This window comes from Aplidium turbinatum, chromosome 10 (genome assembly GCF_918807975.1).
Source record: "Aplidium turbinatum chromosome 10, kaAplTurb1.1, whole genome shotgun sequence".
NCBI classification, from domain to species: Eukaryota; Metazoa; Chordata; class Ascidiacea; order Aplousobranchia; family Polyclinidae; genus Aplidium; species Aplidium turbinatum.
In genome coordinates this window covers 327,869-347,344 of record NC_137481.1, presented here as the reverse complement: position 1 = coordinate 347,344, position 19,476 = coordinate 327,869, and the positions used below count along the sequence as shown (strand labels likewise).

General features: G+C 37.7%; 1 protein-coding gene across 2 annotated transcripts; it reads right to left on the bottom strand.

Annotated features, from left to right (window-relative positions):
• Window positions 1-637: 637 nt before the first annotated feature.
• On the bottom strand, window positions 638-19,145 carry LOC145778554 (uncharacterized). Of its 2 annotated transcripts, none has more exons than XM_082590060.1 (7): window positions 19,012-19,145; window positions 18,831-18,926; window positions 14,862-14,936; window positions 11,285-11,475; window positions 10,946-11,051; window positions 9,742-9,882; window positions 638-2,624 (listed from the first exon to the last, which is right to left on the bottom strand). In XM_082590060.1, the coding sequence occupies exons 1-7, from the start codon at window positions 19,083-19,085 to the stop codon at window positions 2,414-2,416; spliced, it is 894 nt and encodes a 297-aa protein (XP_082446186.1). In that variant the 5' UTR covers window positions 19,086-19,145; the 3' UTR covers window positions 638-2,413. The 2 variants fall into 2 exon arrangements, with proteins under 2 accessions (XP_082446186.1, XP_082446188.1); XM_082590062.1 differs by having other exon boundaries at window positions 2,547-2,673.
• Window positions 19,146-19,476: the final 331 nt, after the last annotated feature.

Sequence of the window (19,476 nt, the reverse complement as noted above, 5' to 3'; positions counted from 1 at the left end):
ATGGTGAAGCAGCGATTTCAGCATTTCCACACTCCACAGCACAAGAGTTGATCGGATTGCTGACGGATGCTTGTCATTCGGCGGTCCGCAAGTATGCAACTTTCACTACTCACTTTCAGAGTCTTGCGTACTGGCTCCCACCTGTGATCGGTTTTAGCAAAAAAGTTGGATCAGTTTCGTCTTTGTCGGAACTTTCCAAGTTAGCCAAATGGGTCTTACTCTCAACTTTCATTATTTTTCCTTTTCTTAGCTTTGTAGCAGTAATGCAAGGTAAGTTTGCAGCAACAGCTCTACTGATGGAGGAAATTGAACTTATAGCAACACCTTGTGCATGCGAAATATCGTTTTTTCGATATAATTCGCTTTGCGGGGAAGATACTGCAAAGAAGGTATAGGAAAGTGGCCTTTCTGCGCATTTTGACACCAATTTCGTCTCTCTACCATGTTCCGTTACCTAGTTACGGGAAATCCACTATTTTTAGCCCCACACGAATTTCGACCACGCGGTGCCACATCTAAATTACGTCATAATAGAAAAAAATTACATTTTTCAAATTAGTGTCCAAAATCCCATCATACGCAAACCCGAACGTTTTTAATTTCGAAAGTGTGGAAAAAATGAAACACCCTAATATACATACTATTGACCTAAGATGTGGATAATTATTATTCGACAAAACACTTCCCAAGTTTGACACTCTTTCATTTTATGCTGTATCGTAAACAAAGCTAGAATTGCAGTGCGCAAGGTGTCTTCACCTGCGCTCCAAGTTGTCTGCAAAATGTCTCAACAAGGAGATATACCAAAGCCGAGCAGCAACTGTGTTTTGTTTCAGATGTGTTCGCTTTGCAGCTTACGAATCGTGTGTAAATGACTATACAGTATTTGAGAAATAGGACGCTTTGATTCGATGAAACATATGTTTACAAGCATGGCAGTAGGAGATGGGGGGCGGTAGCTTCCTCGCTAAAAAAACGTCGCAAATTTGGACAAAAATGTCCAGTTATTTAGGCAAAACAATCTTACCATGACGTTTCAACATTTCACCAGTTAACAAACTTTAAACAATATTGTTATGAGATACATTTTCCAATGAATGAAAAATGTATTATCGTCGATGTTGGAAATCACTGCATATGGTATTGCAATTTGGGCAGAATGATAAAATTCGATTCAACATTTGCAAAAAGTGTATGAGCACAATTAGCGAGCAGAGGTAAACTTATTCACTTACATGTAGGTTACATTTCTTCACGAGTAGGATTGAAAAGCCTGCTGGGTGCTGGCAATGGCGGCACCTTATGAGTGTTTTTGCTTTTTTTCTCTATATCCCACTAATGCAGTTATTAATAAAATCATTTGGGAAAATTGTCTAGTTATTTAGACAAATCAGTTTTTACCATAAGTTTTTAACATTACCAGGACTTTGTATAGTGTTGTATTTTGAAGTAAATTAGCATTTTCTTAGAATGTAAAATGTAGCATCATTAATCTTGGAGGCTTTTGTGTTTTTGGTATTGCAACTTGGGCTGAATGTTAAGCTTCGATTCTGTAACTGCAAAAATAAATATAAACGAATGCAATTGGTAAGCAGATGTAAGCTTATTTCAGATAGTCATTAGAATACTAGCCTACTATTCCTCATCGGTACAATTTTGAAAGCCTGCTGGTTACTGATAGCCTTATAACGCTTCCGTTTTAGCATCGGAAATCTGTTTAGGATCTTTTTTTTGTCCATATATCCAGTTATTAATGTAACGATGGCACTGAAAGAACATTGACTATGGTTTTATTGTAATATTACATCAAATACAAAAAGTAGTTTTGTTCAAAGGTGCAAGTTTTATGCAAGAAAGATTCAGTTTGATGGTTTATTTACGGTAACTGGACACGGACAGGTCTACGAATGCAGATTAAAGTTAAGTTTACCTAAGCCTTGTTTACCTAAGTTGAACGTTTTGTTGCCTGGCGAACAAAATTTGGGAAAATGTCGTTTTCCTTCCATAATCTTTTACTTTCCTAGGGCGATGCTTACAAGTCATGCAGAGGCAAACGAAGAGGAGAAATGTCTCCACTTAATAAACACTAAAATCTGTGCCGTTGCAATTGGCGCAAAACACAAAGTCCCGGATGTAACCTACAAAGTTTCATTGACGACAGATGGAAGTTCTTAGGCTTGATCAACTCTTTGGGCTGAAAAGATTTTCCACCCTTCTCAAGACGCTCACTCGGCATTCAATATTTTTAGTCACAACCTGTGAACGAATTGTAGGCTACATCATGCGCATTCAACCATGACAATAACGATATACGTCTTGACCCACAAGGATCGACTCGGCTAGTTACCGAGTTAGATTCACTGTTGTACTTTTTGAGGCCAACATGAAGCAGCGTTTTCCAAAGTCACCAAAACTATTTCTTTCCGTTGGAATTCTTCAAATCGTTGCCATCGGTTTCCTGCTGATCGGTTGCGTCATTCCAGTCATCGAGCACTAACAAGTCGCAGTCACTGGCAGCATCTGACGCTTCCTCTTGTTCAGGGTTTCCTTGCTTTGAATCATCAGGGTCTGTAGTGGGCTTCGGTAGAACGCCATCGGGATTCGAGTGACATTCTTTTGCTTTTCTATTACAAAAGAATTTATAAGTCATGACCAGGGCGATTTTTTTGTAACCTAAAAAATTCAAAAAAGTGACTTTATTTATGCGAAAAAGTAACAAAAAGCAATTCAACATAAAAAACATTTAAATTAACTTCAATTTGTGCTCAAATTATAGTTGCACATTCAAATTACACATATGTAATGTTTTAAAAAACAATAAAAACTATTAATACTACAAAAAGTGCTCAATGCTAAGCCAAAAAGCATAGCAGAGCGTATGTAATGTTTTATATTCTCTGGCAGAAAGCTTCTGTCAATCAAACACTTTGGCTGTTGCAGGGAAAACAAGTGGTTAAATATAGTTAACACAATTTGTTTCATTGAAAAATTACTTTACGAGTTTCGGGAATACACGGGATACGAACAAGCATGGGCTCGTGCAAACCTAAAATCCGTACCATAGTAGAAGATATATTAAGTCTTGGCATTACATAGAATGTAAATTCATCTCTACAGTAGCAATGAAAGCAGGGTTGCCACTTTAAAAAGTTACATTTTATTATGAATTTATGACAAAATGGAGTGAAAATTTATGCCAATTTTTTATGATTTTATCCCAAATTTTATGAAAATTTTATGCTAACCGCCGAAAATTGATGCTTCAGTTAGGAGATCTTTCAGAGCATTTGCACACTGCTCTCATACCTTGCGGTTTTCTTGATAAATGAAAAATTTTCTGCTTCGGAAGGAAGTTTAAGAAATTCTGTTGGTATATTGTTCTAATATACCTACTGCAACATATTTCATCGATAACCATCTAGTTTCAGTGTGATGAGTGACATAGTGTGCTGCAATATCGGTTACATCTGCCATTCGATTATAGTCCTCACGCATTGCACCGGACAACTTCAAAAAGAATGCAGGTAGTGAAAAAAGGTATCAATATCAAACTAACAACTCATTTTCGAAAAGCTGTGTGAACTGGATGAAGTGTGCAGATCCCAACGTCAAACATGGTAGTTTGCAACGTTTCTTCCAAATACACCTTGCTTTAGTTTTCTTTCAAAACTTAAAATTACATTTGGCCCATCCATTCCAATGCCCAAAATCAATTGTGGGTTTAAAGAAAGGCTTTGCATAAACTGTCCCAAGTGTTCCAGAAGAAGGCCACTGTTGCAATGGGCCAGAAACAATGAACCACAATCAGCACTAACAATTTCATTTTGTTTGTTACTCCAATACTGCACATAATCGCCATATTTCTTTTTGACTTGAGAGGCTGTTGTTTCATCAAATTTGAAAGAGAATGGTGTGCTGCGCACATCATAGATCAATTCTACTTTAAGAAAAGGAGCATTGTCGAACTGAATGTTATATTTAACTTTTGTTTTAGCTTGTCCATAGTTTTGTGCAATTATTGAATTCGAAAATGTTAGTTGAAACCTCTTACCATCAGGATTAGCACTCAAAAACGAGTAATTATACTGAACAAAATGCAATGCCTGAAGAATCTCGGCATTAACCACTTCGTCTACCCAAACAAGAATTTCTGGCTTTGCTGCAGAAAGCTCTACTGTGCCATTGCCAGCCAAAACAAAAGTGCGTTGCAATGATGCGGAATGTGAGATTTAACTTTTGCAACACCACTGCCATCAATCCTAACCGTTTTTAACATTGCTTACAAAATGCTTGGTAGGCCTTAGGGACGGTACATTACGGGACGCGCAACTCCGTTGTTCCTTCAACATTAGAAGGGTCAATTGCCAATTTTTTACGCTTTACTGCTGGCTTGCTTTCAACTAAAAACCTTAAATTACTTTAAAACCAACTTCACTCTTCATATATAACCCATAAAAAGTAAAATATTTTGTAAATTACAAAAAAACGTAACCCTTCTAGTGTTGCGGATAAGCCAAAAGCGGATGAAGTTTCGCATCCCTATGATCTACAATCCCTAGGTAGACCTATACATCATTCTTCACATGATCAATCTATGGTAATAAGTACCCTCCCAAGAAAATTGAAACTTAGGTTTACCCATTATCCTACTATAAATAATTTCTGAGATAAAAATGCACATAAATAAATCATTTCGCCACATCCAATTAGCACAGGAACCAAAATACTAGGAAATTGATATTGTGCAATTGTGTGAGTTACGGCAAGAAGGGGTTCAGGGAAGTTTAAATTTCTGGTGCTCCTGTGCTGATCGGATAAACATGGTTAGTGTTGAATACAGAGTGATAAAACTATCCTTCCACAATCAAGTTAGTTAAATACCGGTAGTTATCAACTGCCAAACAACAAATCAGACCAAGTCTGCACTCTACAGACAGTCCGACATATTACAGTATATAATATCCATAACCAATTGGTTAAACCATGCAGTTAGCTGCAGTAATCACTTTTGTTAAGGTGGAGTGAAAAAATTTTTTTTTTCCAAATCAAAAAACATGGGGTCTGTATACAGGCCAAATGACCCAAAACGGCTTTTCAAAACATTTTTTGGGGGTAGCTGTCAATATTGGCAGCGCTACCGCCACCTGGTGGCTATGAGCGAGCAAAAATTCTTAAATACTCCATAACTTTTGATACACACATGCTAGAAGGTTGGTTTTGGTGTCTATAGATGCAAAATACATATGTTTATATCTGCTCTAAGAGACATGTTTTCTTTAAAATGCTTCTAAATTAAGTTATTTGCAAAAAACTGATTTTTGCATTAAAATTTAACAAAAATAACATTTAATGTTATACTTTTTCCTTTGCAGAAATACAATTTATCATAAGTTACTTGTAACTTTGTTTAAAGCTATTTATTATTCATTATGATAAGAACAAGAAGTCAATTACAAGTTAAAAAAGTATTGCACAAAGACTATGTTTTCAGAAGTAAGAGTTTATTTCCTGATGGGAAGCTACCCATTGCAAAAGATGTTTTACAACGAGTACTACACGAAGATAATTGGACAAAAGAAAAAACAGCCAGTAAAATTGCACTAGAATTGGTTAATCATTGGATCTATTGCAATGTTTATACTCTACATCACACCACAGTTGCACACAAAATATTTGACCTTGTAAAACAGTTCTGTCGTCTAAACAAATACCCGAAAAAAAAAAGAGGAGCAAAATATGAGAAAGATATAGAAGACTTCATGGAAAAGGCAAACCAACTTTTCGATATCTTTTGTTATGATATTGTGCGACGTAAAGAACATGAAAAGCAACATCAACTGAGAATGTCAGACGATGACTATGCATTCTTCAATGACCAAAAAGGACCAAGGCTTGCCAAAACATCATCTTCTGTTGAAATATTAACACCGTCTGATGTTCTTTTTGCTAGAAAAGCACATGCTAGTATTGTATCTACTGGTACTTCAGTGTCAGATGATCAACCTTCTTTGTCATTGGAATCCCTTAGTGGTGAATCACAATCTGAAGATGATGGTGATGTTTCATCTTCTTCATCATTCATTGGTCCACAAGTTCCTGCTATTGGCTTTCAAAATAGGACATCCTATCACAATTTGGCTATGGCATGTGACAGGTACGGTGTGTCTGACAGAGTTGCCTCTGTAATAGCAACCGCCGCTCTGAAAGACCATGGTATTATAACAAATGAAGAAACCACGTTTGTTATAGACCGTTGCAAGTTGCGAAGAGAACGAGCTAAATACAGAGAAGAAATGCGTAAGAACGATGATGAGTTATATTCAAACGTCGATGGAATATACGTAGATGGAAGGAAAGATTCAACTCAAAGTGTTACCCAAATTAACGGCAAATATTATCGCAATTCTGTGCTTGAAGAGCATTATGTAATAGTAGGGAAACCTGGCGAGTTCTACTTGTCTCATGTAATTCCTGAAGATGGAAAGGGCATCAGTATTGCAAAAGTGCTTCATAACGAATTGGAAGGAACTGTTCTCTTGGATCATCTTTGTGTGATAGGTAGCGATGGTACAGCATCCATGACGGGAGCCCATCGAGGGGCAATTTACTGCTTGGAACAACTAATAGGTAGGCCTTACAATGGGCTATTTGTTTGCTCCATTGCAATGAGCTTCCTTTGCGCCATGTTTTTATGGAAATTGATGGCTCAACCAAGGGGCCTGATTCCTTTTCTGGAAATATTGGGAAATGCTTATCTGGATCTGTTTCTGACTGGGATATAGTCCCATTTAAAGCAATCTCCAGTGTTAATTTTCCAGAATTACCAAATGCTATTGTGGATGATCTCAGTTCGGATCAGTATTATTCGTACAGAATATGTTGGGCGGTAATTCTTGGCGATGTGGATGCAGATCTTGCATTATTAGAAGTCGGTGGGCTGTGTCACTCAAGATGGCTAACTTTGGCGTGTAGGATCTTAAGGTTTTATGTTTCTGTATCAACGCCATCTCCAAAGCTTGTCATTATTGTAGAATTTTGCATAAAGGTTTATTTCCCCTCTTGGTTTGAAATTAAACGCAAACATTCAATATCTGATGGTGCCAAAAATTTCTACAACATGATTAGAAGAGTAATGACCTTTCCAAACTCAAAAGTACAGAAGATTGCTCTGAAAACTCTGCAACGAAATGCTTTCTTCGCAAACCCTGAAAATATATTACTTGGCATGCTTGGAGATGAAGATGAGGATACCAGAAGAATAGCCGTCAATAAAATACATGCTTTGCGTGGTAATGCAACAACATCAGCTGTTATCTTTGATTCAGACAACTTTGATGGTGGGGCATTGGAGCAATCAGATAGTGAGGAGGATGAACAATCAGAGACGCCTGCTTCTACAGCCACTGTCAGGAAGTTCATTATTCCCAAGTTAAACTTTGGTGCAAAATGTTATTACAAACTAGTAAACATGAATGTGTTGGAGCTGACAGAACCACCCATTCTAAGAAGCTTATCAAATAGCGACATTGATGAAATTAGGAGAACACCCCTTCGTATGAATCATCCTTGCCATAACCAAGCCGTGGAAAGGCATATTAAAGTTGTTACCGAAGCAAGTGCATCTGTTTGTGGTTTTGCTCGACGTGATGGAATGATTCGTCAAAAACTGAAATCAAGAAAATTAATGAAAAGATATGACACGAAACAACAATTTTGCTGTTGACGAAAGTAATGAATATTTTGAATTTGATTATGAATGATAATACAAACATGAACAACACGATTGATGTAAATTAAATAATTGATAGTAAATTGCTTTTTGTAACTTGGTAAGCTAATGTTAAGAATATTGCTATCACAGTAAATTAGTAAACTATATTGTGACAATCTAAAATGTCATTGATTTAAATAATTTGAAATTGCCAAAATTTAAAACATCATTAATTGCCAATTGGGTTTATGATTAAATATAATGTGGTACTGATTACAAAAAGAATGGTGAATTGAAAAAGTTGTAATTCATTATAATATATAAAATTCTACATGTAAATTACTTTTCCTACACATACAACATTATTATATACAGTACCAGCATACCAGGGCCTTACACTACATTACATAGTAAATTCCACTTATAAATGATCAGTCAAATTCAGTCAAAATCATTTTTTGCTAATAACTCAATTTACAAGTGTTTTAGAGAAAACATGTCTCTTAGAGTAGATATAAACATGTGTATTACGCATCTATAGACACCAAAACCAACCTTCTAGCATGTGTGTATCAAAAGTTATGGAGTATTTAAGAATTTTTGCTTACTCGTGGCCACCAGGTGGTGGTAGCACTGCCAATATTGACAGCTACCCCCAAAAAATGTTTTGAAAAGCCGTTTTGGGTCATTTGGCCTGTATACAGACCCCATGTTTTTTGATTTGGAAAAAAAAATTTTTTTTACTCCACCCTATGCACATAAACAAACAAGCAAAGAATGATGCTTTTTTAATGTGTTTATAACAGATTGGTAATTGAAACAACAATCAAACAAAAGTTTAAAAAATATTTAGCGTCATATAATTATTGGAATAACATGATTTTTCAAAAATTTTATGACTTTTTATGATGAAGTATGATTTTTATGAGTTTTTTATGCTACACGGTGTTTTTGGAAAGATTTTATGATTTTTTATGATTTTATGCCGTGTGGCAACCCTGAATGAAAAATAAATAAATAGGGGAATTAGGAAAAATAGTTTGCAAAATAAAGTGACCCAACAAATGAAAAGTAACCTAAAAACACAAAAAGTGACTTTTGGTGACTTCATAACTTCTTAAATATTGACCCCAAAACCATGAAATTTTGATTCTACATTTCTTTTGTTAATTGGTACAACTCAAAAAAAAGTAACTTTAGTAACAAAAAATCGCCTTAGTCATGACGCTCCAGCAGGGCTTCCCGATTGGGGGTGCGAGAATCCACTGAGGAAGAAGAGCTATACCGTGTATACTATAGAGACGGATTTTGTTTAACGAGGGACGTGGTGATTATCTCTCAGAGCATTCTATGTTGGCCTATACAGCACAATGCACAACAACAAGAAAATACCACCCGACAAATTGCTGATAAGTGATAAAAAAAGGCTCCGAACGTCACTTGAATGGTGGCGGGATAATGCGATAATGTTGTGTCACCAATTATCTCATTATTTGCTCATCGTTGGCAATTTCTTATCGTACACATTGGGAAAGAACGCGTTTTAAGCGAGAACGAAGTTTTTCACGTTGTAGACTGTGGACTGACTTACGAAAAGGAAAGTGTCAGTTACTAGTCAGGCTACCAGTCGAACAGATAATTGCAGAGGCAAGAGAAAGCTCAAAGATCTTGATTAATGCCATTATGTTCTCAGTTTGTGTTATTTCTTTATTCGCTTTTGCATTTTATGTGATTGCGTTGTTGAAGGCTGTTCTTTTTCCTAGTCGTTAGCCGTATAAAGGCCGGTGAGCTGCCTTTCTGCGTTGTTTTCGTACGTATTTTGAATTTTTTCTCAGAACTACTCCGCTTCAAAACAGGGGGTGCGAGATTGGCTTCATCAATCCCATGGGGTGTGGGGTGATAAAGGAATCGGAAAGCCCTGCGCTACAGGTAGGCCAACACTAGAAAAAGATAATTAAACTCATAATTAAACATGAAGCGCGTTTTGTGTTGCAATCACTGAACCGGAACAATATCCGCCGAGTACCAACCTTTTGGCGCGTTGTTGTTTAACGAATCCTCTCCAATCATGAAGCGCCCGACGCCAGATCTTCACCTGAGAATCCCAAGAGCGGCGACTACACTTTGAGAACTTGTCGGGCGTGCTAGGGTGAAATCTTGACCGCTTCTCTCTGTGAAAACGAAGTGCTTTATAATCAATTCAACTGGACACATCACAGTGTGAACAATCATACTATCACTATTGCAACATCACTTTTGCAAATATAAATTTGTGCAAGTAAAATCAAAACTTTCGTATTTGGAAACGTAATGGTCTAATACTCTAATTGAATTACAGAAAGACATTTATATTTTTTTCCTTTGTCTACAATGCCAAGAAAAAACAAGCCTTAACTATCTTACATTTGACAGTTTTCAGACTCAAAAGTAGTCTGATCCTTAGTTATAAAGTGGTGTCAGTATTCCGAGAACACTTGGCATCTACGTTAACAAACGGCTTACTAATATAACTAACATTTTATTTCGATATCAGGAATATAACTTTTTCTTATTCCTGACTTTAAAATAGTGGAACATCGCATTATTATTGTTGATTCAACCGAATAGCTCAGCTTTGCACGAACATATTTTTGTGTCAGTTTTGAATGTTAATTGATAGAATTCCTCAGCAGTTTAGAAATATCGCATTTGTTACACGAGTGACAGAAAGGAACTTTTGATCGTACCGTAATTTACGAAAAGTTATGTTAGATCTTTCTGGAATATTTGCTAATTATAAATTGTTTCTATTTAGTCGTGATATAATGCTTATAGGACTTAACCTGATGCTTAACCACCTTGTAAATAAATTCTACAAAAGAAAGTTGTCAACAATCGGTAAATAGGATTTTCTTTTTTATTCATAACTTGTCTAATTTGTTAATCAGCCGTGCATCTCATATAAAATTTCGTATACCAAGATGTATGATGTCCAGACTTTAGTGTAACTGCCTTTATTTATGTTTTCCTAAAGTCATGCCTGTTTTCCCCAGAGAAAAACTGCAACCTGACGGACAATATTGAGTGTTTCGCAGAGACAATTGCGCGTTTTCCAACATAGACCAACTCATTCAGCTTGGTGGTGGTATGCGAGGAGACAATTCAAGTGAAATCATCTGTGTACTTGTGTAGGTCAGGTGTTTAACGTCAGACAACCCGCACCGCTATACGATCTTACAACTATGACGTCATTACTTGGGTACTTCGTTGAGGTAGGTTTCATAGGCGATGGTGTTCTTGCCGTATTCGATCTGCTTCTCTCGGCGCATCAACACGACAAGATCATCTTCCATTTCTAAAGCTGAAAGTTATCATTAGATATAATTAGGATCAAAGAAGAGACACTGAGATGGTGAAGACTTGCAGATGTGCAACAAATTATCTTGAGTCAGCATCCAATGCTAGCCATGAGGAGCCTCGTGTAATGATGTCAGCAATGTGAAGTTTTGTGATTAATTTGACCACACAAAGCTCCCCCTGACAAGATAATTATGTGATCAGCTGATAGATATTGCTACAAGTTATAGCACTTACGTGGAGTTGTAAGGGATGGGTCACTGGTGGAGACGCTGATATGAGTCTTGTTGTATTGATCCAATTTCTCCTGGTACTCAGCAACCTGATGGTCTAGCTCATCGGACTTCTTCACTTGTGAATACCAATCCCCGCTACTTGAGCCTTCACTCTCTTCCTTAACTGCAATTTTTCTTCGAACTCTTGTGGACCTTATAAACACAAATACCACACTTGGTACAAAGGCAGAGTACAACAACCACACCTTGTAGTGGATCGAAGAATCTTTATATAAGGTCTCTCACAAGTTTCCTAAAGGTTATTATCGTCACTCTTACGATGAATTGCAGTCCGAGCTGTAGCTCAGCTAACTAACTTTCACTTACTGTAGTTCGCGTATACTGAATATTTGTTTCATTTTTATTAATGTTTTACTTGGAAGAGTACGCCTGAACATAAAAGTTTTCATCTTGAGTGCCTCAGTCATTGCATCAAAATAGTTTAAATCAGGGGTTCCCAACCGGGGGTACGAGATTGGACATAAAGGGGTACGAAGATCCTTGGGCCACAGAGCAGCTTTCAAACAGATTTCACAGTGACACGAGTCACAGAATTTTATAATCTTCTTATGCCGAATCGGAAATCAACACGACATTCTGCTGTACCACACTGAAGTAAGGAAGTAAGTAAAATCTCGAGTAGGTGAAGTAAGTAAGATCTCGAGGTCGAGTGATGTCACGATTTTTTAAACTTCAAGAAACAATCAAGTTGTATTTACAACATCGAAATTCTAATCTAGCTGCTTCACTTGAAAGTGATGAATTCGTTCAAAGCGTGGCTTATATTTCTGAAGTCATGCATCTCCTAAAAAAGCTAAACCTGTTGCTTCAAGGTCAACAGATAAATGTGGTTACAGTTTGTGAAAAAATTCAAGCTTTCAAGCTAAAACTATCCCTGTGGTCTCGAAGAATTGAAAATGTAAACCTTGCTAATTTTCATTCTCTTGATTAAATTGCAAATAACTCTTTGGTGCAAAATATCAAAAATAAAGTTATTTCCCATTTAAAGATGCTGGTTGATTCTTTTGATGGTTACTTTTCTGCTGTTGAATTGAATTATTTCCAGCATTGGATGATAAATCCTTTTTTTTTGATTTAACAAAAATGTCGGGTGATGATAATTTGAAGAAGAACATCATTCATCGAAATGAAAGGCTGCCAAAAATTGAAACTGCTATTTGACAAACCAAAGCAGATTTTTAGTGTGTTGCTACGAAAGCCTTCCCAAGTCTTGCTATGGAAGCCATGACAGTGTTAATTCTCTTCTCAACAAGTTCTTTTCAACCATGATATATTTTAAGAATAAGTACAGAAATCGTCTGCAACTGGAAGATGATTTACGTGTTGCCTTGAGTAAAATCGAACCATCATTTGAGCGAATTTTATCAATGAAGCAGCAACAAATATCTCACTGAGAAGTGACAATAAAATAACTGACATTTAATTTTTTTTTGTAATTTTTGCGTGAAATACCGATTTAACGTTTAATTGAGCTATTAAAGCAATTTAATTTAGCAATGTATATATGTCTAAAAAATTCAATCAGAATTTTTTGGGGGCACGAAGAATGCTCTGACCTGACAAAGAGGTACAAGCAGCAAAAAAGGTTGGGAACCCCTGGTTTAAATGAAACATAAGCAGCCATTTTCACAATTGGTTGGGCGCCATCTAGCGGTACTAACATTTTCTGTCAAATATCGAAAAAAATTTCAAATGAATTTCCGCAAGCTGTTTTTCATCCGGTACGGAAATCTAACAACTGGTACATTACTCACTTCAATATTTCAAAAAAGTATAAAATCGACCTGCCTAGGCTGCGTATGTGCACGCATTTCAACCACGCCACGTCCGCTACAAAAGCAACACTTAACATTTATTCCAATTTACTGCAAGCAAAATCTTATCCTCAAACATGGTTGATCACTATCTTTTCCTTGCAAGACCAGACAGCATTTTGTCGAAAACAATTAAATGACGTCATGCAAGCCAATCACTTTGTGGCCAACAGTGCAGCTAGTTGTGATAGATGTGTAGCTCCCGCGAGCTTTCTCTGACGTCACCCACTCTTGTTTCGCTTTAGGGTTCTGGAATCTGTGCAACACCGTAGGCGTAAAGCGCACTCTCGCATTTAGCAATGGAATTCAAAGCACTGGAATATTATGAAAATACTTAATTGCACCCTGGCAATTGCGTCACACATACGTAGTTTTGCGGTCCCCTTATATTGTGTGTTTGTGAATAGTGATTGCATTACTCCCAGCAGTACATTTCCTATCAAAACTGCGATTCCTTTTAAGTAGCTGCAACAATGGTATATAACCAGACTTCACTAAACGAAACTAAAAAAATCACTTTAACATTCAGATTTCAGTAATGTAGTTCAGCATAGCGTTGTTATTATTAGTTTATGGTTTCGGAGCTGTTAGTCTTTAGTTCTGGTATTTTCTGTTCAAAGTTTTAGTTTTTGAATTCCGTTATGCTTGCTGTATTACAACTTCGTTCCTATACTTGAATTTAGAATACGTAACAGTGAAGGCAACCATGTCCTGATCACCTCACGCCTCCATCGTGAGCAGAAATGTTGTCGTCCTAACGACGGCTGTGTATGAGCGGGGGTCTCATCGTGCAGTACGGTACACGACATCTGGGCGAGCCCATCTGGGCAAAAACCACTTGGGAAAGACCATCTGGGCGACGGTAGCGAAAGTTTAGCCGTTCGGGATGGTGGTGGTGACCTATATAATTTATCTAGTTGCTTTGCGGCGTCACGTTTATCGTGAAGCTTTTATCATGGATGTTCAGCAGCAGAGGACACAGCTTGTTGTACTAACCACACACAAATCAGTAGCTATTAATGCAGTAAATAATTTTATTTTAAGTGCCCACATTAAAACTATGACTTATGCCTACTGAACGTCAACTGATATTTTTTAATCCGAATGCTCTAGAGTAGACGCTGCGTAGGCGCATCAGCAGTTTACAGAACACATTGTGACTGACAGTCATTACATTTTAAGACTTGAAGTCACACGGAATCAGAACTGCACAGTGGTTGCCGGAGGATTCTGCTGCCTGTCGCGTATACTGAAAAATGTTTCAACAGAAAGCACCATCAGCATTGCGACTGATAAGTTTCGATAAAGGTTAGGGAGCGTTTATAACTGACGTCAACCACTTTTTGGCCATTCTTCTTGGGAGGTCTTCGTTTGTCTCTTTTCTGAGGGGTTCTCTTAAGCTTCATGATAAACCGTGACGCCGCAAAGTAACTAGATAAATTATATAGCTCACCACCGTTCTGAACAGCTAAACTTTCGCTACCGTCGCCCAAGAGGGTTTCACCCACGTTGTGTACCACATGCAGTATTGCAGTATGCCACGTCCACTACAGATGCATTGCTTACTGTACCAAAATGAACAAGTTTCACGAAGTAAAAGAAACTAAATATAACAAAATTCAGAAGCAGGTCGTGTAACACTAACATCTTATCAGAAATTGAGTCGAGAGTTTGTTTGATTAAAATACCAAAATATAACTGCACCTTCCATCATTGTGCTCCTGGGGTGAAAAGTTGTCAACTGCGCTCTTGCGGCTACTAGACCAGCGGCGGTGAGTTCTGCATAATGGAATAACAATCCCATCAACAACACTGTTGCTGAGCAACTGGTGGAATAAAATTGTTATGGCTTAAATAAATATCTCACTAAGTTTTTAACCTTTTGTCTTGTCGGCACCACCTTGAAATTACCAATCATTTCTCGTACCCCCTTCTAGGATTTGCTGAAAAGTAATAGACGCCTACAGTTCGAAATTTTTGTTGAAACTTGGTAAAACAACTTTGCTTCTGACGTCATATTACAACAAACCTTGATAATTCAGCACCCCCTCACCACCTAGGTACAGGTCTCGCACCACTTATTGGTGCGTGCACCCCTGGTTAAGAACCCCTGCACTAAACATTAAACAAACATCTTGACTTTAACAAAGAACATTTGGATCTTTCTCAAAGAGCATTTTTATGAAAAGCATTACTAGTTAGGGCAATATATGGTTTGACCCCAAAAAAATTGCAACAAAAGGTTTTTCAACTGATTTGATTAGTATTGGGTGTCAGTATTGACATATTCAAAATCTTAAGCGATCCAACTTCCGGAAAGTGGTTATTTTCAAGATGGCTGCCAAACCATTAAAATAACAGTAAATTGACCATACCTCGGTCATCATATGACCAAATCATGTATTTTTGGTGTCTATATATCTAGGTTTTTATACCCTGTGAAGTCAAGGAGACCATTTTCAGAATTGTTGAATTATCTGATAGCCTATAAATTTAATATGGCAATCCAAGATGGCCGCCAAACCATTAAAATAACAGTAAATTGACTATAAGTCGGTCAGCATATGACCGAAACATGTAGTTTTGGTGTCTATGTCTAGGTTTTTATACCCTGTGAAGTCAATGAGACCATTTTCAGAATTGTTAAATTATCTGATAGCCAACAAATTCAATATGGCAATCCAAGACGGCTGCCAAAACACTTATAAATGAACAATAACAATGTATGTACTGGTTATTAAAAAACCCGTTAAATTTCTATAGCCTACATACCTAGTTGGGTAAACTAAGCAGGCATAAAGAGTTAATACAATGTGGTCAACTGGTCATGTAGACTCTTGACATAATTAGCGTGAAGAAAGCACATGGATCAAGTATTATTAAAACTCATCGTTGTCACTCTCGATGTCATCGTCTGTAATTATGTGATTGTTGTATGGGTTGACACATGAACCAGTTTGGCATGGTCCACATCCAGCATGGCAGGCCATATCTCCGGCAACTACAGTGAGGTGGACACGTTTTGCAATTGCGGTGTATCATTTTCAGTAGGTTGTCCGGGGCAGCTTTCATGTCTGTCATGATTGGAACTATCTGATTATTGTCTACTTTCCATCCCCAGTCTAGAGCATCCATACCATCATCAGTACCCATCCAGACCATAATCTGGTAGTAAGCTCTGAGGCAGTGGAATTTGGTAAAGGATGATGTAGGTGGCAAACGTTCAGGGTGAACAAAGGACTTGGCTGTTGTAATTTTCTTGACCAATGCATTGTAGCGCAGTGTTTCCAGGTCACTACTGCCATCGTTGCCAAACACAACGGTCATAGCTTTGTTTCCAAGATCCTTAATGATGTGGTCTGTCTGATTTGGGAGAATGAAGCAATTTGCACATTCTTTGATTATTGGTTGACCTTTCACTAGATTCTTGGAAGCCGTCTTCTTCCCGATACCAAATACCCTTGATGTTGAATCACAACCGGTGAATGCATGAATGAAGAGGAGCTGTGAGCATATGTCTGGTTCGATGATTGCTTTCAGTTTGTTGATGTCGTGTATCTTGGTTGCGTAAGCTTTGTCGGAGCGGAAGTAAAGGTCTTTTATGTCTGGAGAAGTGTCAGCACAGTGTAGTAACAATATTAAAAGGTCCGTGTCTTCACTAATTAAAGTTGTACTATGTCGATGAAAGCTGTTCACCTGCCGTCTTGACGATATCAACATCTGCATCACCTGGTGCGTTGATCACATTGCAGCCTCTATTCCTCAGTTGAGCAGAAATTAGAGAAATTAATCATTTCTTGTTGGAAGCTCGGGACAAGAACTGCTCCTTCTTTCCAATAAACTCGGTGTCTGCAGTTAAGTGAACAACCAGGTGGACGTTCATGCCGCGTCTTTGATGGGTAATGTCTTTGATAGACGGACCACCATATCCATCAAAGACCACCATTGCTAAGCCATAATGACGAATGGTAAAATCTGCATACGACTGTGCAATAGACCCATAACTGTCTCCAGCTTTCCAATGCACTCGATGCAACAAGGACCCTCCATCAAGGACGTAGTGATCGGTTTTCGGGGCAGATTCTTTCACTATGTCATAATCGCCTGATGTCACACAGCTGGCATGTTCTGTGATGGCGGTAGCTATTTGAGGCTTATCGGCTTCTCGGAAACTATGTCTAGCTTCAAACAAGGCGGGTGGGTATGTACTGAGCTCGTGCTTCATCACTTCCTGCATGGAGAGATCACCTGTTTGGGATACAAGTTCGATGAATCTCTGAAACAACAAGGTGGGATCGATGGTGCGATCTGGGGCAATTGGCATGGATGATGAATGTCCAAGGGTTTTAGCCTTATCCTTACGCTTGATATAGACACCAAAACTACATGTTTTGATCATATGATGACCGAGTTATGGTTAATTTACTGTTATTTTATTGGTTTGGCGGCCATCTTGGATTGCCATATTGAATTTATAGGCAATCAGATAATTCAACAATTCTGAGAATGGTCTCCTTGACTTCACAGGGTATTAAAACCTAGATATAGACATCAAAACTACATGTTTTAATCATATGATGACCGAGTTATGATCAATTTACTGTTACCGCATTTATCCGTGTATAAGCCGCAAAATTTTGCACCAAATCTTGCCCAAAAAGGTTGGGGTGCGACTTATGCCCAAGGTTCTGAACTTCTGACAAACGAATGACTACAGATCACGCGTTAGCGCTGCTATTAAGCGTTTGTATTTTGCGTGCGAGGATAGCAAGCATCACATTAACATGCTCACTGCACAGCATGCATGTGAATGTTAATGCAAACATCTCGCATGTGCGTGTGCGGCACGCTTGATTGCAAACAGAAAAAGACACGTCTCAGCAAGCAAACACGTGCTAAAAAAAATTTTGTACCAATATTTGAGCCAAATTTTGGGGTGCGACTTATACACGAATGCGACTTATACACGGATAAATACGGTATTTTAATGGTTTGCCGGCCATCTTGGATTGCCATATTGAATTTATAAGCTCAATCAGATAATTCAACAATTTTGAGAATGGTCTCATTGACTTCACAGGGTATAAAAACCTAGACATAGACACCAAAGCTACATGATTTGGTCATATGATGACCAAGTTATGGTCAATTTACTGTTATTTTAATGGTTTGGCGGCCATCTTGGATTGCCATATTGAATTCATAGGCTATCAGATAATTCAACAATTCTGAGAATGGTTTCATTGACTTCACAGGGTATAAAAACCTAGATATAGACACCAAAACTACATGATTTGGTCATATGACGACTGCGTTATGGTCAATTTACTGTTATTTTAATGGTTTGGCGACCATCTTAGAAGCCATCTTGAAAATAACCACTTTCCGGAAGTTGGATTGCTTAAGATTTTGAATATGTCAATACTGACACCCAATACTAATCAAATCAGTCGAAAAACCTTTTTGTTGCAATTTTTTTGGGGTAAGGGTATTACAAAATGTCATATATTGCCCTAACTATACTAGGATTGATGTATTTGACTGCAGCAAAGGCAGTTGAAAACAAGATGCAGTTATGGAAGCCACCAATGATAATCAAAGATCTGAGGTAACACACGATAACTTCAAGTAATAATGTTTTATGATAGCAACATTAAAAGCACAAGCACATGCCTGGTAGTTGTTTCATTGTATTCTTGCGTGTGGCGGAGTGGACTTCGAAGATCTACACCTTGTGACGTTTTTGACGAATCACAATATTTTTTTGGTCTGAAACAAAATGGACCATCATCAAATAATCATGAACAATATCGAAGCAAACAAGCAGTCAATTCATATAAGAGGTATCACATACATTCTATCCTCGCTTGAGGTGTTTTCCTTCTTTCTGTTCGGCTCTTCACTTGCCAACCCTGACAGGGCATCCATATTAACAGTGATGTAAGATAAAGTAAGTATGACAAAAAAACTTCACTTGATGGAGCTAATAATGCAAATGAGACAGACTTCAGGTGTCATGCTTTGAAAAATTGATTATCTTCAGCTAGGCCAAAATTCTATGATTGCTTTGGTGGAAGGTATTGTTGGTAGTGGAAGAATCAAATTTATGAGCAAATTTGTTTTCCTTAGTTCGTAAGAGATTATCTGTACCAATCAATATCCCTGAGTTTTAAACTTGATTGAAAATAGAAACAAGTATCTACAGTACTAAACCTAATAGCAGGCCTAGAAGCTCATTCTTTTTTCGGCGACTAAGCATGGCCTACCAGAGCTTTTTCTATAAACAAGGTCTGGCTCCAGCTCTAGAGCTGTCAGGTTT

What these genes read in the sequence shown, in the direction of transcription:
- LOC145778554 (XM_082590060.1), bottom strand. Translation starts at nt 19,085, where the DNA reads ATGGATGCCCTGTCAGGGTTGGCAAGTGAAGAGCCGAACAGAAAGAAG. An exon ending in ACCTCAAGCGAGGATAGAAT is followed by an intron (nt 18,927 to 19,011) that starts GTATGTGATACC and finishes ATTTTGTTTCAG; the next exon opens with ACCAAAAAAATATTGTGATT. An exon ending in TACAATGAAACAACTACCAG is followed by an intron (nt 14,937 to 18,830) that starts GCATGTGCTTGT and finishes TCCATTATGCAG; the next exon opens with AACTCACCGCCGCTGGTCTA.